General features: G+C 52.9%; 1 protein-coding gene across 2 annotated transcripts in view; it reads right to left on the bottom strand.

Annotated features, from left to right (window-relative positions):
* Positions 1-22,441, bottom strand: part of ADAMTS14 (ADAM metallopeptidase with thrombospondin type 1 motif 14) — a gene marked incomplete at both ends in the record, with an annotated part of 69,584 nt that overhangs the window by 13,413 nt on the left and 33,730 nt on the right. Inside the window, 8 exons of one of the 2 annotated variants that reach the window (XM_084245674.1) lie at positions 1,089-1,264; positions 3,217-3,365; positions 5,337-5,450; positions 6,848-6,980; positions 7,604-7,747; positions 8,874-8,979; positions 10,432-10,579; positions 11,253-11,336. In XM_084245674.1, coding sequence (XP_084101800.1) covers positions 1,089-1,264; positions 3,217-3,365; positions 5,337-5,450; positions 6,848-6,980; positions 7,604-7,747; positions 8,874-8,979; positions 10,432-10,579; positions 11,253-11,336 — 1,054 coding nt within the window. Of the gene's footprint in view, positions 1-1,088; positions 1,265-3,216; positions 3,366-5,336; positions 5,451-6,847; positions 6,981-7,603; positions 7,748-8,873; positions 8,980-10,422; positions 10,580-11,252; positions 11,337-22,441 lie in introns of both variants that reach the window. The other variant, XM_084245673.1, reaches the window with a different exon arrangement.

Below are 22,441 nucleotides of genomic sequence, written 5' to 3' on the forward strand. Positions count from 1 at the left end.
GATCCTGGTCCAAGGGCTCCCAACTTGCCCAACACTCAGGACTCAGGTCTGGAGCCACAACTCCCAGGACCACTTTGGATTTCATGCCCAGGAGCCAGGCTCCTGGTGGGACCTGGGGTAGGGGGTGGGGGCCCAACCCCACTGAAGAGAGGAAGGGCCCTGACCCTTTTGCTCCTGGCAGCTGGGTCTCTGGGCAGTCACAGAGCCAGGGACAGTGGCAAGCAAATGGTGAGTTCCCCAGATTGGAAGGAATCTAGAAGGCAGACACTCCTGCAAGGATGTTCCAGAGAAGTCTTTACACCGGCAGGAATGGATAGGCCTCTGAGGTCCCTCCAACTTGCTGATTGTTGTTCTAAAGAAGAAGAGATGAGGGTCCTACCATGGACATCCTGGGACCAGGGCCACAAAGAAACAGCCTGGGGTCAGGAGTGGAAAGGCTTTTCTCATCAGAACAGCTGTCAGAGCCCAAGAGCTGTGTGGTAGGGGATGAGCATGGGTCTGTGGAAGGACCACCGAGAGGTTGTCAGGGATGGGCGCTCAGAAGACTGTGAAGGGTCCTTCCAGCCTGAAGGCTCTAACATGCCATGAATCCCAGCCCTTTGCTGGCTTCTCTCTGCTTCTATGACAGCCGTCACAGAAATGTTCCAGAAGAGACAGACTGGCACCGGCTGGGTAGATCCTAAAACCATGGCATAGAACAGCACCAAGTTCTTGGGACAGCAGCTATGCAAAGTGAGGCATGCCTGCATAGGCAGATGCCTTCCTGTACCAGTAAATCCAAGTCTGCAAGGCACCAACCCAATGGCCAACTCTGTTGATGGCCTCCACATGGGTGACATGGCCTTGGCTCACAACATTCTCCTACATCAGCCAGAAAAATGTTATCATAAATATACAAATCAGGAACAGCTTTGATGAGAACGGAGGCGCCCTGAGTTACGCAGTGAAAGGCCTGCAAAAAGTGATGTGGCCACCTGCCCACTGTCCCTCCACCTTCACCAGTGGGCCCAGGAGTGGCATCCATAAGAATGTGGACCCAGCAGATGCCCAAGGACACTCAGGTGGGAGGGGGAGCAGGGCACACTCACCTTCCATGGGCTCATAGGGGACCCAGCTGTGCTTGGCGTTCTGATGGAGGTAGTAGGAGTTGCGTTTGGAACATTGCTGGGCCCGGAAGTCTTCAAAGGGCCCCGGACACTCCTCACTGTTGCAGATCTGGTACTGGAACATGGGCCCTGGGCACAGGCGGCCTCCGTAGGCTGGGCTGTGGCAGGCACAGAGAGGCCAGTCACCTTGCTGGCAGGGAAGGCTGGCAGGATCAGGCTCCCGCATTGCCACCAGGATGGTCAAGCCTTTTAGAGAAGCCTAAAGAGGGGCTCCACTAACCTATAAACTAGAGTGACCCATTGTGGGGACTGCTGAGATGAGGCTTCCTGACCCCTCTAGACCCAACATATATACTGCCTCTTCATGTGTGTGCGTGCATGTGTGTGCATGTGGATGTGTGTCTATGGGGGGGAAGAAGAAAGGAGTAAGAGTTGGGGGAGAGAAGAGTAGAAAGGGAAGGGGAAGGTAGGTGCAGAGGAGGTGGAGGGTGTGGGAGGGAAGACAGGGTCGACAACCTTCTCCAACTAGACTGGAAGAAAAATCGTCTATCATCTTCTTACATTGTTTCACCCTAACACAAGGCCTGGCAAATGATAGTACTCAATCAATGAGGAAACCACTCCTATTTGCATACACTTCCACTTGATACCATACACTAGGGGTTAGTAAGACATTTGGATTTGCACTCAGAAGGTCTGGCTTCCGAGTCCTGGGCATGTGCAAATGGGCAAGGTGCTTAGTCTCGTTGTGCCTTTGTTTCCCTTAAAGGAGGCACCATCACACCTCTCCTGATCTACCCCCTCCCACCATTCTGTGAAGCATCAATAAGAAATGCCATTGTAAAGCCATCTAGAGCCTCTTCTCCACTAACGGAAGAGGATGAGGCAAGGTTACTAACACAGAGTGTCAAGTGCACGAGGTTACCGGCCCCTGCTCAGAGGCGCTGGGAGAATTACACGGGTGGATGCACCTAAGTGCTTAGCATCCCATCTGGCCCAGAGAGAGCACTGGATATACTGTTATTAGTAAAACTGTGTCATGTATTACAAGCAGCTGTCCTTTATTAAGTGCTTCATCTGTGCTGGACATGGTGCTGAGAGCAACACATTATTTCACTTAAGCCGCATGAAATAAAAATAGTTTTTATTACAGAGGAGTTCAATAAATGGATGCTAGGATCGAGGGTATGAAAGTCCGTCGGGGCCGGAAGGTGGTTCACTCAGAGTGGGCACCACGAGGCTTCCCTCTAAGCCCGGCTTTCTCACCCGCGGGGGGGAGTCACAGGGTAGCTCCCGTGGGCCCGTGGCCCAGGGGGGAACACAGCATCTCGCTCGGGAGCAGGCTGCCCCAGAGGCTTGAGCCCCGGCCATGGAGGGAAGCAGCAGAACACGCAGGGCCTGAGGGTGCCAGAGCCGCTGCCATCCTTGGACTCTGCCATTCCTTTTCCTCAACACGCTACCCAGAGCCGGGAGGGCCTGGCCTGGCTGCCCCCGCCCAGCGCTTCCATCTCTGTTCCTGGAGCGCTGCCCTGCACGCCCGCGCCTGTCGGCTCCATCTCTCTTGCAGCTGCGCCAAGCAGGCTGCTGAGCCACGGTCAGCTGCACTCACAGGCCCGAAGAATTGGGGAGGGGAAGGGATTGCCACAGAGGGCACACAAAGGGAAAATGGGCTGTTCCCCAGAAGGCTGACATTCGGGTGGTGGCGTGGGAGTGGAGGTTGGATGCTAGAAACAGGTAAGTGAAGAAAGATTAAAGGAAGTTTTGCTTCATGTGTATTTGTTCTCTGAAGACCTGGCTACTGAGCATTTAGATGAGTGTTTGCTCCAAGTTTAACTGGGCTGTGGGGGCCCAGGAGGGCAGAGTCTTGGACCCACCCGGACTTTCCAAGGACTCTCCCGCACACATCGCTGGTTCAGACCAATCTCAGATGTCAGACCTGATGGGTCATTAACCAATAATGATTTGGGGGTCCTTGGGCATTAAAACACCCAACCTGTGGGGTGTTTCTTCTCTTGTGCCCAGACCCCCAGTGCTTTCCCCTCCAAGCCCCCCAAGCCTAAGGTGAGGTGTCCCCTGCTCTGCCCTGCCCACCCCAGCCAAGCACACTCACAGAGGATTATCACAGCTCCGGCTGCGGGATCGCACCCCGCCCCCACATGACCGTGAACATGACCCGAACTTGGTCCAGGAGCTCCAGCTTCCATCTTGGCCATAAGTCTGCTCTAGCGACTTCCAGATGCAGTGACCTTTGAAGCACCACTGAATAGATCAGAGGGGGTGAGGTCATCCTAGGCCACCGAGCTTGCCACAGAGGTACCCAGCCAGGCGGAGACACAGCTAGTGGCACCAGGGATGAGCCCAGGGACAGGGATATTAAGAGTTAGTGCCACTCAGGGGGGCTACACAGAATCCCACACCTCCCCCTGGGCTGAGTATCCTTCAGCAAAGGGCTCCCCTTGCTAAGTCACTCCTCAACTGCCCGATGTGGACACCTGCCCACAGGGCTGCTGTGCCAAGGAGAATGCCTGGCACATGCAGCCCTGGGAAACAGCAGAGGGTATTACTAGTGATGAGAACAACTGTGCCCTAGAAGGAATAAAGGGCTGATAGTGGAGAGAAGGCAACGTGCCCATGCCACCAAGCATTTGAACTTGCAGCACTGTGCCTCAAAATCACTATCTAGGGGTCACAAGTAGTTGTATTCCTGGAGGCAAGCCAGCCGCACAGGGAGGTTCATGCATGCAGTGGAGGAGCACATGCATGAATCAAAGGCCTGAGTCCAAGTCCCAGCTCAGCCTTTTCTAGCTCTGTGTGGTTTGTTGTCACTCCACCTTGCTGAACCTCAGTTTACTCACCTGTGAAATGGGACTGTTGTAAGAACTGGAAGCAGTAACACCTACAAAGGCCCTAGTGCAGGGTCAGACACAAAGGAAGACTCAGCCAAACTTAGCTCCCTTCCTTTATCCTCTAGGGTGACAGCAGAGAAACACAGCAAAGCTTTCTCAAGAGATGACTCAGTGGTACGCAGCCTTGGAATCACCTGGGGAACTTTAAAACTCCAGATGCCTTGGCTTCACCCACACCCACTGAGTCAGAATCCCTAGGGGTAGCGGTTGTTTAAAGAAGGGGTAATGAGGTAGACTTTACAGGCCATAAAATTCACCCATTTCAAGTGTGCAATTCAATGATTTTTCCTAGCAGCATTGTGCAACCCTCACCACACTCCGTCCTCAGAATATTTCCATCACCCCAAGCAGATAGCTCATGCCCATGGGCAGCCACTCCCTGTCCTGGGGACTTCTAACATGTAGCCAAAATGGAGAGCCCCTGACTAACTGCTGTACGAATTGTGCCTGGAGAGGGTGGGACTTTGGAATCCCTGGAGTAGCCGCCCCAGTTCTCGGGATAATCACACACCAGGCTTGAGCCTCCTGGGCCTGTGCAACCATGGGCACATGTGCGTGGAAGGAGCCTGGTGAGGGCAGAGGCCAGTGGATCCGTGTTAGGACTGGTGCGTGTGGATCCATGTTAAGACTAACAGCTGGTGCTGAGTAATCGTACCCCTTAGCACCCCACTGCACCCGCACTCCCTCACCGACAGAGACGTGACTCAGTAACTTCTGAACAGCGCCGAAGAGAGAGAAGGACACTCAGCCAGGGGCCAGAGCCCGGAAATGTTCAATGAATGGCCCAAGGTCACCACACAGAGATGACCCAGGGACCAGCAATAGAGCAAAGGGGGGTTTCAGACCCCAGTTCAGGGCTCTTGCACCGGCCACAAGGTACCCCTGGAAACAAAGCCCTGTCACTCACACTTGCATGAGGGGGCAACACCCACTGACAAGTGAAAGGGCAGGTGTTGGGGGAAGCGCAGGGAGGAGCCCAGAGTCTCTCATGCCTCTCTTCTCTGCTAATCTCTCTGTGTGACCTCATGGAGCTCCCCGGGGACGGGCTCATCCTCCTCATCTGTAGAGAGGAAATAAGCATCCTGCTGCATGGAAGACCCAAGTCTTCAAACTGCAGCAACAAAGGACTGTGGCCTGTGGGAGACGAAAGTGTTGAGTGTGCGCAAGTTCCCGTGAGGCCTCCATGCAGCCTTCCCTGCACACGGGGCTTGCACCTCTCCTTTAGCACTGACTCCACATGCACAGTTGGTGGGGGGCAGGGCATCCCCTGGGACCCACACATCACGAAGGCTGTGGCTGCTACAGACCCCCATCCTGCAGGTACCTTGCCGGGTGCACACTCCGTGCCGTCCAGCGGGGGCCCCTTCTTGGTCTTGCAGAAGTACGGGTTGTCGGGGTGGCTGCACCACAGCTGCTTGCAGGGCTCAAAGGTCCTGAACTGCATGGCAGGGGGAGCGGGTTCACAGGCTGCACTGGTGTCCAGTTCTGACACATTGCCCAGGGGGCAAAGGGTAGCGACAGAGGGAGAGGGGTGTGTGGTGGATGCTGGGCCCAGAATACTGCCAGGAAGGCAGGAGGAGCCCGTCCAGACACACACACACACACACACACACACACACACACACACACACACACACACTCTCTCTCTCTCTCTCTCTCTCTCTCTCTCTCAGTGACAACTTGACTCTACCCCAAGTACCAGTGGCTGCCAGATGCCTCCTCTCCAGTAGGGCACAGAGGAAAAGGAGCCAGCCACAGCCCACACTGCCCTGTCTTCTCCCTAAGCCCTTCCGGCCTTTGTAGGACCCACACTGTCAATGTTCAGGGACTATGGTTCTGGGGAGTCTGAGTCCCGTGCACATGGCGGGCAGTGAAGGGGTTACTGGTCTAGCCCAGACCCCAGCACCCACACAAGGTCAGGGTTCCCATCTCCCTCCCATCTCACCTGCCACAGCACAGGTGGTGGGAAACTGTGTTCCAGGAGAGCCCCAATTTCCTAACAGTCCCTCCTATCATCCCAGGCAGCACATGGGCATCAAAATGCCATCTCCCCCGCATTCTCCAGCCAAAACAGATGCCATGACTTCCAGGATTGCCTGGCACATTGACACCTCCCAGCTCTGTAGAGCAGAGTGGGGTGTTGCATTTCGGGGTGGGGGCTGAGCTACTCGGGTCACCGAGGCCTGACCCCTTCTGCAAGCACCTGGCCTGGGCTCTCCCCTTTTCTGTTGCTCATCTCTTTTCTGGGTGGCCCTCACTGATCCCCAGGCTGTGCCCTGCTCTGCCCTGTGGCTGGGGCAGGGTTATATGGTTTGTGTCTATCTCCTCAGACACAAGGGCAGGGGGAGGTAGGAACTGACTTCCCTAGGGGGAGGTGGGAGCTGACCTCCCTGGAGGGAGGTCACCTCCCTGGAGGGAGGTGTGTGCAGGAGAATTTCACCAGGGTGGGAAGACAGCCCCAAACTTTCCGCCATGCCCCTGAAGAGCAGGTGGTGACAACTGTACTCCCAGCTGGAGCCCAGGGCCTGCTCTGACTCGAGGACCCCTCACAGGTCAGCTCCTAGACCAGTCCAGCCAGGATCTCATTACTCTGCTCTCTGCCATCTTTCCTGGCACCAAAGCATTCTCCAGCCACTGTACTTGCTGGAGAGCACACAGGTAGGGCTGGGCAGGGCAGGGCAGGGGTGTAGCAGAAGGTGGCAGAGTGAGTCCTGTTCACCTAGCTCCCTTATGGTGGACCTAGCCTGGAGCATAGCTAGACCCGCTGGTGGGCTGGGTGGACCAGCCTGGGTCACAGTACATGGCACCCAGCTGGCAGCACCAGTGGGGACTCACCGCCGAGCAGGTGTGGTACCCAGAGCCGAAGTCAAAGCGGCACTGCTCATCCATGGAGTAGTCAGTGCCAGGCAGTTCTGGGGGCTGTGGCCAGGCGGGTGCAAAGGGGTCATCAAGGAGGCAGTCGTAGGAGCTGCATAAGTCGGATGGTGAGCCAGGCAGAGGCAGGAATTCCCCAGTCTCCCCTTCCCGGAGGATGGACTTTGAATGAGCAGGGAAGGCCTTCAGGAATCTGACCCACTGCCCTGTGCTGAAGCTGTCTTCCAGGAGATCAGCAGCCCTGAATGCCCTCTGGCATAGGCCCTCACTTTGACCCATGGCTGTGTCTGGGGGGCTCCAGGGAGAGGCACCCAAAACTGGGGTTGGGTGTGCAGCTCGTAGTTATCTTATAGGCTGGGTTTCGCCCACCAGAGAGGGACATGCTATGTGGCCAGGACCAGGCTGATACATGGACAACTGGAGGGTTCACTGCACTGAGAGAAAAGGGAACGTCAGTCCACCATGCAGGACATACCTGGGCCCAGGCCAGCTGCCAGGGGGGTTAGTGCAGCTTTTCTGCCCACCCTTGCCCCAACCAAAACCTCTCCACTCCCATTCTCAGCCCTGAGCTCCCGAGTCTAACACGTGTCTGCCCAGTGAAGCCGGGAATTGTTTCTGGAGCGGGACGGTGTTGGGATGGGAGATTGCTTGGGGCGATCTCTGCTTGGAGTGGCAGGTTGCTGCCCCATCCTGGCCCCTAGGGTGGAAGTAACTTACGGGAGATAGCGGCTGAGCTCCAGTTTGCTGCAGCGGGACCAATGGAAGCGGTGGAAGGCGGCCTGCACCAGGGGTGCCATGACGCTGCCCAGGCTGGTCTCATCTGCGCAGCCGTTCCCCTGACCGTCATGCTCCATGCCAAGACTGGAAGGTGCAGTGGAAGATAGAGAGGAGCCCTGGTTACACCCTGGACACCTGCCCTGGGAAGATGAGCAAGCAACCTAGCAATGGGAGACCTTGCCCTGACCAGGCTTCAAACTGTACCTCTTGGCCTCAGTTTCCCCAGCATGCAGTGGGAGGATCACCTCTCTCTCTCTCTCTCTCTCTCTCTCTCTAATTCTGTCTCTCTCTCTAAGGCTGCTAGGTAGAAGCCGAGGCCCCAGATTCCCCCTACTGGGGCCAGAGTCATTCTACCCTGAAGTCTTTACTCTTGATATTCTCTGCTCCTCAGTACCCTGTACCCTCCTCAAACCCCTACAGCTTCCAAGGCTGCCCCAGGAAACCCTCCCTACCCACCCTGCCCACTGACGGACCTCCCACAGTAGGGACCTCCAGCATCAACATTAACAACGTGCCCTCTTCCCAACAGACCCAAGGCCTTTCAGTGTAAGGTTGGGGTCTCACTCGCTCAGTTCAGCCTCATTTATTGGGGCTCTCATGCCAGTCTCTTAAGTGTCTCAAGACCCTGTGGCACTTGACACAGAATTTTGCATGTGGGCATCTATCATATGATAATTTAAATTGAAAAGTCTGTTCCTTAGAGTTAGCACTTAATGCCAAAGGCAAAGCTTCTAAGAAGCTCTCCGACCCATTGGATAGTGGCTTCTTTGCTTTCTCCCAGCATGCAGCTTCTAGACCTTCTATTTTCAGTTCTCTGCTATAGCCCAATTCCTAAACATGAGTGTGTGAATGAATAAACATCCTCTCTCCAGTGGTCAGCCTGGTCTGCTGCCTGAGCTCCTCTTTATGATGGCCTCAGGCTAGCATCTCTGTGTCTCAGAAGGGCCTGGAGGTGTGGGTGGATGGACAGAAGCCACCCAGGAAGAGTTGATCACCCCTGTGCTGGGACACTGCTACCAACTTGCTCAAAGGCAGGATTATCTCTGATTCCCCATGGCCCTGGGATGTGCAGGCTGAGCCCAAGGTGGGCCAGAATTGCTGTCCAGGCTGCTGGGCACCCTCCCAGCCAAGGCAGCTTCTCTGGCAAAGCCTCACACACCATAGAACTCCTTGAAGCTCTGGAACAGCCCACCCTTTGGGTGTCACTTACACGTGGCCAGTCTCATGAGCCACCACGAAGGCGGAAGAGAAGCCATCCTCATGGTTGAGGGCGCAGCTTCTCAGGGGGTGACACATGCCAGTGACAGGCGCGTATCCTGCCAGGGGAAAAGGGAGAGAGGCAGAAAGAGGTCACGGGCAGGTGAGGCAGGACATGATGAGGTCTGAGTCCAGCTGGCCACTGCAGACCAAGCTGACCTTGCCACTGCTTGAGGGCCCCGGAGGAAGGGTTCTTGCCAGTCTCACCTGCAGAAAAGGCCATGCCTCCTTATCCTAAGGTTTTATGGCCTCCCTCTTGGCCTGAAGCTTCCCTGTGCCTGTCAGTTTCTCCTCTACTCAAGGCCAGGTTTCCAGGCAGGACCCAAGCCTGTGCACTCAACCTCCAACCTCCAGCTAACAAGTCAGTTGGTCAGTCAACAAACTCCAGACATTTTCTATGAGGAGGCTAAGGGGTGACAATATGTTAGATCCATGGAGAAAGCAGAGCAATTAGATACTTCCCCCCCCTCTGGCCCCTTGCTGCCCTGACACACACAACACACTGAAAGGCAGGTGACCTAGCAGGGGACTAGGGGTTAGGAGGTTATCAGATGTGGGTCTGCAAGGCCAGGGTTCAAAGAGTGCAGAGCGGTGAGCAGGGATGGCTTGGAAAAGTAGTTAAAGGGGAACAACCTGAGGGAGGGCAGAGAGGTGGGCATAGAGCAGAGAGGAGACAGCCCTCCCAAGGCAAGGGGGAGAGGACATGTAGGTGGGAGGACACAGGCAAAGCTGCAGACATGACCGTGCAGGCCTCAGGGAGCCATGGGCAATGCACTGGGGCTGGCATGTGGCATGTGGTAGCAACAGCTGTGGCCAACATTTACTAAGCAGCTACCAGGTTGGCTAAGGGGCCTGCTGTCAAGACTGACCCACAGGCCCATGTTGTGGAGGGCAAATGGGCCAGGGTAGACATTAAGGACAGGGGACAGGCAGGGCACGCTCCCTGCCAGGCAACCAGTCAGACAACCTTCAGAACTGCTGAAATGCCTTTTTGTTCAAGATGCTTTTGGGGTACAGCGAGAGGCTGTGGTGGGAAGGTTTCTTGGAGCCAGTTGTCCTGGAGGTCTGAGGTTTGCTATATGTTTGCTATGCAAGTATACAGGTCTATGCATGTGTGTGGACTGTGTGCATGTATCCATGTGTGTGGCGTGTATGTGCACACAAGTATATGTGCATGTGGCTGATGCACATATATGGCTGATGTGCACATGCTTGTGCAAGTGCATGCATATTCATATGCCTATGTCTGTTTATGACTGTGTGTGCACGCATCTGCCGTGTGTCTGTGTTGTCTGTGTGTCTGTACACACGTCTCTGTATTGCTATGTGCTTCTGCCCATGCGGCTCTGTGTGTGCATGTGTTTATGCATGGACTCATATGTCTGTCTGTGTATGATGTGCTCCATGTCTGTACCTCCCCAGGGTGGCCCCAGAGACACCTCATCCCAAGCCTTGGCCTCTGCTCTGCAGCTGCACACACCTGGCCACTGCAAATACAGTACCTTGCATACCTGAGGGCCCAAAGTTCTGCCGGGTGAGGAAGACCACATGGTCGTGGTGCTCTGCATGGCCGGGGTCCTGGCGCTGCTGAGAGTGTGCCCAGCGACATACCTGCTCCAGGCTACGGGAGGGGTTCCCACGCTCAATCAGGCTCAGGGACTGCAGGACCATAAAGCATCCACAACAGAGGGGTTGGTCCCAGACCACAGCGGGCACCCAAGGGCCCCTCCCACCGCAGAGGGCCATGGCGGCAGTGCCAGTACCAAACTGCCAATTGTCTGACTCCAACTGCCCCGGTACACGGCCCTCCCACTTTAGTGGATATCCCCATGCCAAGGCCTACACCCAGATGCTGCATGCTAAGCACTGGACACACATCTCTGATCCCCAACTAACCTGCCAGGCAGGTTGCTGTTCTGAACATTTCCTCAGTATACTGACTTTCATCACCTTGTTAATCCATATGCTAGTCTCCAGAGGAAACTTCAGTTGTCACCCCCATTTTGGGGAGAAAGCTGGTCTGAGGTTGCAGATCCCAGCCCCCAGGACCCAAAGATGGCAGGACATCCCTCAGTGTGCGCCCCTCTCTTCCCTGCTTTCCTCCTTTATTCTTCAAGAAGAAGGACTCAGTTGGCAAGGGTATGAGATTGCTGGTTTATCAGAATGGAGGGAGCACCTAAATCCCTCATGCCCCAATTCTTATGACCTCCGGGTTCTGATTTGAGACAAAACATCTTATTGCAATCCCTGTTTCCCACACCAGAGCTAGTTCAAAGCTCTGAGTCCACACCCCATCCCCCTCCAAACCTGTCTACCCACAGGAGGGGTTTACCTGTCGGTAGCCAACCATGATCAAGCGGACCAGGGCAATGTTTATATGCACCCCCAGCGACTCATCGTGGTAAATCTCATCTACCTGAAAGGGGAGAAGAGCTGTGAGTTAAAGGGGAATCCAAGGTTCATTAAGGGCATAGTCCATGCCAGCTACTGGGTTCGGTGCCAGACATATTATCTGATTTTATCCTTTCCAGGGCCTTTTCAGGCAGGCATTCTTAGCCTTACTTTACAGAAAAAGAAACTGAGGCAGAGAGAGGCCAGGCAGCTAAAGGAGTACCAGGGAGCTTGTTAGAAATGCAGGGTCCTAGGCCCCACTTCCTGAGCCCAAGTCTGTGTTTGAACAAGATCCTGGTGATTCTCAGGCACAGTCAAGGTTGAGGGACACTGCAGGGATAACTCCTTCTCCCATGGGCCCAGGGCCCTGGGCGGTGCCTTGCAGTTGTGGCCACTCCTTTGTTCAGAAAGCCACTGAACAGTGTCCATGAGTGATGGGCACAGCCTCTGCCTGTCAACCCCCAGGACCCTCTCCTGAACATGCCACACTCTGTGTTGTCTTCTTGGGCAACTCCAACTTTATTTTATTTTGAAATAACTTTTTTTCTAAATGTAAAACATTTCCCTTTAAAAGCCTTGAAAAGTAACCAAAAAGTAAAACAAGAAAATGAGATCACCCATATTATTACAGATAAGTAATAACCACCATTAACATGCTTCCTGCCATGTGTGTCTCATTTTATGAAATTATAACCATACTGAATACACTTATGTATCTTGCTCATTTCATGAGACTTGCTATGTACTGAAAAGCATCCTTTCTAATGTGTCCATGGGATGGGCTGTGACTTATGTAACTAATCCCTTACTTGGACACGATTCCAGAGAGAAAGGATTGCCTAAGAGGAGAAACGATCAGCTCAGCGAGGGGCAGTCAGGACAGCCATGGGGAAGCAGTGTAGCTTGGGAGCCAGGGCCCAGCATCAAATCCCAGCTCTGCCCCCAGGAGCTGGGCAACTTGGGGTATGTGGAGTAATTCCTTGGGATGTCCTGTTTCTGCAGAGTAATGGGGAATGATGGTGCCACGGGACTGGCATGCAGCTGTCCTGTGTCAACTCAACATCTGGAAATAATGAGCGACTCACAGGCGGTTCGTCGCACATTGATGATGGAGAAGCCTCTCGCTTCTGCCCACATGGCCTCCTGGGCGCTGGGATGGGGCTTCAAGTATAGCCCTGTTTTGCCACATTCACCTCTCCATGCTCTTCAGCTCATGAGTCAAGTAATCAGTCCACTGCGCCAAATGGAGAGTGGCCAACTCTATGTGATAGTCGCACGGGAAGGGAAAGCCAGAGGCAGACTAGAGGTCTGTTTCTATGCCAACCCCTCTCCTGGGCCAGCCAAGGGCAGAGCTGGGCTGTGGGCACAGGCAGGCAGCGGCAGAAGTCATACTGTGCCCCGGAGCCACAGCACCCCCCTCCCAGTGCCCAGAACTGGCTGCTGCCCCAGCTTGCGAGTGAACCACTCAGGCAGAGAGGATGTAGACTTAAGAGCAGCCAGAGCCAGGCTTCTGCCAGGGACTGCCTGGCACCACGCCTGGACCCAGCAGAGACCAAAGAGCAGTACCCACTGTGGGAGAGCAGGCCCCCCCAACACCCCACCACATGGGATGATGGAGGGCCCAAAAGGTGGCAGAACCTCTTTCCACCCTCTTCCACCCTTCCCAGCAGGGCAAGGACTTCATGGTCACAAATTTGAACTATCCTAGAGGAACCATGGAGAGGAAAGGATGCCACTCATCACATACACAAGTATTCCAACAGGATTCTTGGCCGATCCCCTGAAGTGATAGTTTCCAATAGAATGGCTTTAAATAACCTGACATCTCAGCCCTCCCCTCACTGCCCCAGAACATAGGCTTTCTTCCACACCAGGGCAGGGCCCCCAACGTACCCGCAGAGCAAGGATGAGGTCTCGGGCAAGCACTCTTTATGCAGTTGCATCAGGGCCCTATGTATACACGCGGGTGGGGAGAGGAGAGGTCACTGGGATACTTGGGTGGTGGCAGCTGCATGGCCTCGGGCATTTGGAAGTCACACAAGACCACTGTCTTCCTGTTCTCATCTCTCTCCAAGTGGGTCAGGTGGATGGCTGCCAGATTCCTGCCGTGTTACTCATTTCTGACCCCAAACCACCATCAAGGCCCCCAGTGACCCCTGCTCCAAGGGCTGCCACCACCAGTCTGGGACACTGGGAGGTCCATGCTGGAAGAGGGGGCTGGGAGGGGCTGCTGCCTAGCTGAGCAGGAGGCAAATTCAGATGGCAAATGTCCAACACAGTTGGAGTTGAATGGGGCCTCCTGATGCCAGCTTTCACCCTTAGGTAACTGGTCTAAGTGCAAATACTGATCCAGCAGAAAGGGGCACACCCTCTGGAGACCACTCAGCATCCTGAAATAATCTGGAGACCACAGGCTCCCAGGGACTGTGGTACCAAGCTCTGGGCACAGACCCCAGGAGTTGGGGGAAAGGAAGATGGTGCACACGTGGGCAGGAGGTGTCAGGGAGGAGGCTTTCCTGAGACAGCCAGACTTGGGTCCAAAGCCCACATCAGTTAGTCATCACAGCTCCTTAGGCTGCCCTAGACTTTCTCACCTCTGATGTCTGTCAGATGCCCCCTGGCTGTTTGATGGCTGAAACAGTTACAAGGAGTAGTGGTGAGGTATTTTGTAAACTCCCCTTCAATTTGGGTATGTTTCTTTTTCTCTGATGTTTTCTCAAGGTTAAACAGGGGTGATGGGTGTGGGGGAGGTTACTCGCCATCCATATCACAAGGGCATCCAAATGTGTCCTCCCCAACCCCCTGGAGCTGACCCACACAGTAGTGAGAGCTGGGCTCTGGTCTCCCCTGGACGGGGACGCTGAGACGTCACCAGGCACCAGACTCACTCTCATGCCCTGTTGGCAGGCCCCACTTCCCAGGGCTCTGGTGAGACCTTGGAGGCTCAGGCTGCTCTCAGGGTGGTGGTGGGAGGGTGCTGACTCTCCTAATTCACCTCTCAGTTGTGAAGGCTCAGCTGCTCCATCCCCTCCCCACAAGTTCATGATCATGGCCCTGTATTTCAAAGGGCTGGTATGGGCTCCAAGTGAGCACTTTGAGCTGTCTTCCAAACAACATACCTCTTAAAGGTGTGGCTATCTCAGGGCTCCCTGGAGCCTGCAGGCTGGCCCAAGAGGTTCTTCTGGGACCTAGCCACTGGGCCCACCTCATGCCCAGCCTGTTTGTGCAGGGTGGTTCCAGGGTGCACAGGGTCAGACCTCCCAGCCCAACAGAGTCCCTTTCACCAGCCCACAATGCTCAGCATTTATCCCCCACAACCTATTTCCAAAATGCAATAGGTTTGATGTCCTTGCTCAGCTGCTGGTCTGTGGAAAGACAGGCAGTATGGAGGTCTGGAAAGTTCCGGGATTGGCTGCATGATCTCATTCCCCTGAACCTGACTCCTCAATTAAGTGTGTGGAAGTCAACCTTGAGAAGATCTGAGCACAGAAGGTGAGGCAAATGTCAAGCATTTGGAACAGGGCCTGGTATGTAATAAGTGCTCGATTAACAGCATGCTTTAGTTAGTTGAAAAAGTCTACCTTCTGCTTAGAAACTTAGGAGTGGTTGGGCCTCCCTCGGTGGCACAGCAGTTGAGCACTGGGCTGCGAAGCTGCCCGCAGCCTCTGCAGCACTGGTTCGATCCCTGGCCACCAGCGAGGGTCCCACATGGTGTGCAGACTTCTCCTGCTGCGCCCGCTGCTTCCCTCAGCAGTGTATTTCGTCAGTCTGCCTGTTCTGTTCCCCGCTCTGGCTCTGGTGAATTCTCTCACCCTCCTGCGCTTCTGACTGTACCCAGTGCTTGTATAAATAAATAAATAAATCTTTAAAAAAAAATAACTTAGGAGTGGCTCATTAGCTTACCCAGAAACAGGATTTCTAGATTCTGACCTCCAGTACGTCCATATGGGAGCACTGGGTAGTGTGGGGTGTTTAGGAGCCTCCCTGGCCTCCTCCCACTAGATCCCCATAGCAGCCCATCCCCTCCAGCTAAGAAAATCAGAAAATATCCCTGGGAAGCAAAATTGCCCTTGGTTTAACCACAACATTAAAGTAAGTGAAATTTTGTTTTCAGTTTTGGAAGTTTTAGGGGGGAAGTCTTTTTTTGGGGGGAAACTAAAGTAGAGAAAGGACCAAAAAACTGGGGGGATATTGCATCCTCCAGTGAGCAGAGTGAGCTGTATTGGAGGCTCACATGCCCCCAAATAAAAGGGCCTGGCAAAGCATCACTCTGTCAGCTAGTGTTCCAGACCAGCCTTCGTGGGAATATGTAACACATATGTTGGGCCAACAGAATGCTGCCCTCCCAGGCTGAGGCCACCATGGCCCTGCTCTGACAGCCATCTGCACCCCAACCTCCTGGCTCTAGAAGGGGTACCAAATTTTTCCAAGCAGGGACCTGAGTGGCCTCAGTGCTCAGGGCAACTGAGCACTGGGGCCTCAAGAAACCCAAGATGTGTCAGAGCTGGTAGGACTCTTGCAGAAGCACCAGCCAAAGTCTCCCCAGCAACCACACCCAACACCTTTGTAATGTCGGCCTAGCAGGGCAGGTGGGGAGCAGGATGGGTTGGGAGACTACCAGCCAGATGGGTGGGCTGTCAGGAGGGGCCTAACTGGAGACTGGCCTGGTAAGGAATGATGAAAGGGCCTCTTTGTCTCTTCTCACCCTCCCACTGCTCCAGCTCCAGGCCCTAGGAGGGGTTCCATATCCCCATGCCAAGGGAGTCCTCACCCCAGAGATTCAGTGCAATACCCCCAGGAAAGGAGAGGGCCCTTGCAGATGCAGGCAAGGCCCCCACCAGGAGCCATGGGTAGGAAACATGTCCAGGGTGAAGCTTCCAGATGCTGACTCTGCTAGGGAGACCCCCTGCCTCAGGAAGACACTCCTTCTGTAAAGGGACTGCCAGGGCTCTCCCTTCCCTCTTTCCCCGAAGTGGTGTGCCCCAAGTTCTGCCACAGCAGCAGTGGCAATGGGAGGAAAGCAGGCAGATATGGTGCAATCCCCAAATCCTGACTCTGCCATGTATTATGTGTATAGATTCTGAGCAAGTCCACAGCATCTCAGAACCACAGAGATCAAAGGCAAATTGCCCATATAAAGCCATGGTGAAGATTCAAAGAGCCTGATACTAAAGTGCTCAGCCGTGTTTCTGACATGTGGTAGGTAGTGGGATGACACGATGATATTTGAGATATTCAAGATAGTTCAAACTCCCTGTCTCCTGGATCTTTCCACTGGCCCATCATAGAAAGGTGCCCCTCCTCTCCATCCCCGAGCCCACCTCAGTGCCACTCTCGGGTAGTGTTCTTCACACACGCCCATGCAGGAGCCCATACCGCTTGATGGGCCATCCTGCCATGACTGAATTCCAGCATTGTCTCTGCAGGTCCCGGTCACCTCCTGGCACACCCAGGGCGCCCTCCACAACCCTGCCTTGTCACCTGCCACCACTATGCACCTGCACAATCTTCCCCTCACCAAATGCTCCCTCCCTCCAAAGGCTGGCTCAGCTCCAGCCCCCACCAGAAAGCCTTCCTTCTCTGTACACCCCCCATCAGTCTACAGGGTCAGCCACCTCCTCTAAACTCCTTTAGCACTAAAAAAAAAAAATAAAAATAAACTCCTTTAGCACTGCCCTCAGTGATTCCTGATTATTCCATGGGATGGAGGCTTGATTTCACAGCCAGACCAAAGCTTCTAGAATAAGAGTCTGTCTCATACTAGGCACACACCGGGTATTCACTAAATGCTGAAGAAACTACTTATGTTTCAAAGCTCTTAAATGGTTCCCTACTACTGAGATTTAAAGAACGCCTAAGGAAAGTGACCTGATACAAATGGGTAAGCTGAGGCACAGTGCAAATTAAGTCCATCCAGGGCCCACTGTCATGGAAAGGAGGGATGAGGAGAGACTCTTTCCCAGCACCTGCTGTTGCATGAATATTTATAGCACATCCACAGGTTAAAGAAAAATGAGAGGCAGGATGCCCTGAGAGCAGCAGTCACTGGAGCCTGATCAGATCATTTTGGGTATTTCATTAAGAGCTCTGTCCCCTCCTTCCTGGGTTAGCACAATGGCAGCTTCCATCCTGGGAACCAGATATCCTCTCTTGGATGCCACCAGGCCAGCCCTGGCCCTGGAAATCAGCAATGGCCACAAGCAGACAGCACGCTGAGGAGAGAGCAAAAGGATGCTCTTTGTACTGGCTTCATGAAATTCCCAAGGGAATTAGTGCTAAGCATCCCAGTCAAATAAAAGTTCCCACACAATGGACAGGACAAGCTGTTGGTCCCCTGGGAGGGAGAGGTTGTTGGACGCTTGCCTGCATGTCAGAACTCTGGCAGTCTGTCCTCTGGGAAGTCAGGACCCCACAGGCCCACCTTTCCCTGAGGTGGCAGCAGGACTGCCAGGCTCCACCTGCTGTCTTGGCAATGTGAGCCTCTTCCCACCACAGGAATGGGTGCCCATGGGAATCTGGGCCTTGACTGCATCTCTTGCACATCCCCAGGCCTTTCTGTTCCTACATCCACAAGAGAAAGGCAGCAATAAGAAAAACCAGCCTCAAACAACCTTCTAGAATCTCTGGAAATACATTTCCTCTCTTTACCTGCTTTCTGGAAGGTTATGGAAAGAAGAAAGGAGGAACCAAGCATGCAAATACCATTTTCAAGGTAGGCCCTCATGGCATGGACTGTGGAAGGGATGGAGCAGAGGGGCTCCCCAGCCAAGGCTGTGAATTGTGGGTCAGAGGTGAGAGTCAGAAGTCAGAATGTGTTTATTTGGCCAAGAGATCTGAAACAGGTCACAGCTCACCTCCTCCAAAAAAAAAAGTTCCAGGGTCAGGGGAGGGGCACCAGGGAAGGAGGAGCAGAGGCAACTCCACATTGTGAATCTTGAGGACTTAGTAGAACTTCCCACACACTCCCCACTATCACTGCATGGCTCCAGATCTGAGGGCTTTAACTAGACACTTCTGAACTCATCACATTTCTGGGAGAGCCTTTTGAATACCAAATTTCAAAAGCACACTTTGCTCAACAAAATGAAATGGCTCCTTGTATGATCCATCAAGGCTTTTCCACTTTCCAAGGGAAGACCCCAACTTCTGAAACAAGTTCCAGTTGACCCTCCCCATAACCTACCTAATGTTTTCACCTTCAGCCCTTTACCTTTCACCTTTTGCCATGGCCCCAACAGCAGACCCATTTCCCCTCTGGCCACTTGAACTGACCCTCCCAGAGTCCTCCTGAGAAGGGCTTAGATAAGACCAGACCTGCTAGTGGGGGCCTTGCCAAGGGCACCTTGTGGTCCAGAACCCACAACATGTGGGTTTCCCACCAAGCAGGGATCTCAGGGACTGGCCAAGGTCTATAGCCCCTCCAGGGTGTGTATGTACAATTGCTCATCTCCTGGGGTCCACCCAGAACTGCAGAGTTGGTATAAAGATGATTTTTAGCTGAAGACATTTTAGATTCAACAGATGCAGAAAGAAACATTCTTGGCATTTCCCTTACCTGACAAAGCAGCAACTTTTGGGAAATGAGCTGCCATAAATCCCCCCTTAAGAGAAATTTCATTGCCATTAAAAAAAAAAAAAATAAAGACAGAAAGACCACTTGCACCTGCATCAACAAATACCACAAATTTTCTTATCTCCAATCTGTTTTCCTAAAAACCATTTGTCTTTCCTAAAGAAATTCATTTGTTTTTCTCTCTCCTCCCTTTTGCTAAGTTAGGTATATAAGCACTCCATTGAGTCATGCATCACTGAGACTCCTACATGGAATCTTATTGCACACAGAAACAAATTCTTTTCTCTTGCTAATCTGTCTTTTCACTTTAAATTGCAGGTCCCCAGACACTGAAGCTAAGAGGATAGAAAAAAAGCTGTTTTCTTCCTTGACACAGCAGCCACTAGCCACAATACTACCTGGCTTGATGTTAGACTTCTATGTAGAGGCCGCAGGAGAAGGGTGAGCTTTGAAGGTGACAGAGCAGCACTCAAAACCCCACCCTTTGGCTCACCAGACAGGAAACCAGAAAGTTAAAAACCAGCTCTCTAGACCCCAGTTTCTGAGTAATGACATCAGGACAGGCAAAGGGTCATTAGGAAGACTTGAGTAACTGAAGTCATGTTTATAAAGAACATGATTCTCAGTGGTTGCTTAGAAATGATTCTACTTATTTCTACAATGATGTTGTTTGCAGTTGCCAGCTCAGAGGCTCTCCTTTTGTCTGCATGCTGCCAGCTTTCTAGGAACAGATCTGGCCTCACCTCCCCCCCACACACACGGTGGTGGGCCCCACCCAGAGGGATCCAGGAAATTATTCCTGGATGGCCACTGGCCCCAACCAGGGCCAATCCTCCCTAGGGGGAGCAGGAAGAATTCTTTTGCCTTTGGGTCTTAGGAACAGAAATGTGGGGGTCTAGGGTTGTCAGTGGCCCCATTTTCTGTCTTTGGGAGCAAACCTGGCTGCTGTTGGTGTATTATACAGAGCAAAGACAAGCAGGGAGAAGGGAGGGAGGCTGAGTCCTTGGGTCCCTGGAGCTGTCATGTCCAGAGCTCTTGCACCGATTCTGTGGACATAGTTGGCAGTTTCTGTCCAGCAGACCTCCCCACCTTTGACAAAGCCAGCATGGGTAGGTCTCCATCACCTGCAATGGCAAGCGCCCTGACTAACACCATCCCCATCCTGTCCAAAGCCTAGCACTGTGGAGCGCCCACAGAGGCAGCACAGCACCTGGTGCAGAGGGAATGAACAGATAACAGCCAAGCCTGGGTGAGGCCAGATGGGGATGGGGGCTCAGAAAGTCTGTTCCACCTTCTAGAACCTGCTGACCTACTCACACTTCAGTCCAACCAAGAAACACTTAAGGGGAAACTATGCAACAGAATTCTTCATGGAGATACCTCACTGGGAAAGGATGGGGCATGTGACCCAAGAAAAAGAACTTTGTGGCATTCCTTGGACTCCTCACCTGCCACCACTCAAGCCCTAGGCATTCTCTCCACTCCCCCACTTCCCAGCCAGAAGCCAGGAAGGGAGAGGCAGGTGACAAAGGCAGCTCTTGGGGAGGGCCGAGGCTGCCAAGATGGGGACCTTCACTCAGATGGCCACCCAACTCCCTGCCACCCATGGAAGGGGTGCTTCCCTGGGACCCAGTCCAGGCCTCAAATTCAGAGAATACAAATTTGCACTTCAATGGAAACTGCATATTGTCCACAGATCACCCTTTGGCTTTACCTGAATCTTCTGCTACTGCAGCTACTTTACAATGAAAACATTGTGGATGCAAATTCTGTCTTCTCTTCCACCCTACGAAAAATTTTGTCTCTACACACTGATTTCAAAATTTCAATTTCCTGATCTGGAAAGGTTTCCATTTCTTGGGTTCTCTTTGAGCCAGTTATAACATCTGTCGGGGTTCCTCACTGACCAATGAGTTGAGTAAAATTTTTAACACATGCTCCTGTTCATATCTCTAGGACAGTCGTGATTGTACCTTTTCTGAAAATTCTATTTCAGCAATTAAAGGTCTCTGGGACCGTGAAATGGGTACAGTTAACATCCCTGATTCTTCAGTGCCACATTGGGACCCTGAGTCCAGGCTCCCGGCACCTGAGGGCTTCCTAAGGTCCCCCAGTCCCTTCCCTCACCGGCCCTCCTGTCTCCACCTGCGGGCTCCTGGGGCTGACAGGGCTCTCCCACTAATAGACCTGGAGCACAAGTTCGATCCCTGGCCAGCAGGGAGCAACCCACATGGCGCAGCAGACCTCTCCTGTCTCTCCCACTGCTTCCCTCAGCAGTGTATTTCAGTCAGTCTGCCTGTTCTGTTCCCCACCCTGTCTCTGGTGAATTCTCTCACCCCCTGCATCTCTGGCCTGTACCCCAGCTCTTGTATGCAAAAATAAATAAATCTTAAAAAAAAAAAAAAAAGAATTAGCATTCAGCTGTGTGGTCTCAGGTTGGGCCAGCAATTTATAGTCTGGTGGGTGGTCAAGTGCACCGGAGAGGTGGGTGTGTTCATATTCAGAGTCATCCCTCCCTCCCCTCTCAAACAGCCCCACATGTTGGCCTTTGCCCCTTGAGTCCTTAGCCACATATTACCTAAAAAATAGAAAAATTCATATCCAAACAAAGAGGTGGCAAGGGGCAGACTTTCTGGCACCCCCTCGTCTCCCTGGGGATGGTTTCTACCCCGGCCCTTTCCTTAATGCTGCACTGTTTACAGAAATCTACTGTCTTCCACTTTTCCCATCTCGGCCGATGCTGGCTCCCTGCTTCTCCCATCGAGGATGTTCATTTACGTATTTACCAATCACTTATCAGGAGTTGGGCGCTGTGCTGTTTGCTGCTGGGGTTCAAAAAGGCCTAAGGCCAAGTCCCCATCCTCAAGGAACTCATCTTCAAAGAATTAGACAAAGAAATACTTAATGCACACATACAGAGACTTATAACATAATAGAAGTACATTAATTGAGTACTCCCTATTGCCAAATACCTTATATGCATTTAACCTTCACGAAAAACCCACGACCAGATACTACTATGAAAAAAATGAAGGCTCTGGGTGGGAGTTTCAATATTGTAGCATGAACGGATTGTGTGCATGACCAGCTTAGAACATTTTCTCCGGTGGCCATGCCCGTGTCCAATGCCTGTATCCCCTCCTTTGGGAAGCTCTAGCTCCTTCTCCAACATAACAGTGTAATTGATCCAAAAGGTTAATCATGTCACCCAAAGTTGGACCATTTCAAGTCCTCTTGGGAAATGGCAGAAAAATTTCTTTTGTCTCTGACCATGGAGTTCTGAGGTAGGTGAGATGCAGGTGGTCAGAATCTGTCTTGTAGAGAAATGGGTCAGAGAAAATCAGAAAGTCACCAAGAGAAAAGAAACTGGAACAAAGTCTGTGTGAGCCTCTGGTACCAATTACACTCACCACCAGCTCTATCCTCTACTCTCCCACAGCTTGGCCCACGAGTTAATAAATTGCCATGTTTTTCTGAAACTAGTTTGAGTTGATTTTCCATCATTTGCCACCTACAGAGTCCTAAGAAATGCAGGTCCCTTGCCTGAGCTCACACAA

Source organism: Talpa europaea, assembly GCF_964194135.1.
Source record: "Talpa europaea genome assembly, chromosome: 10".
Taxonomy (NCBI): domain Eukaryota; kingdom Metazoa; phylum Chordata; class Mammalia; order Eulipotyphla; family Talpidae; genus Talpa; species Talpa europaea.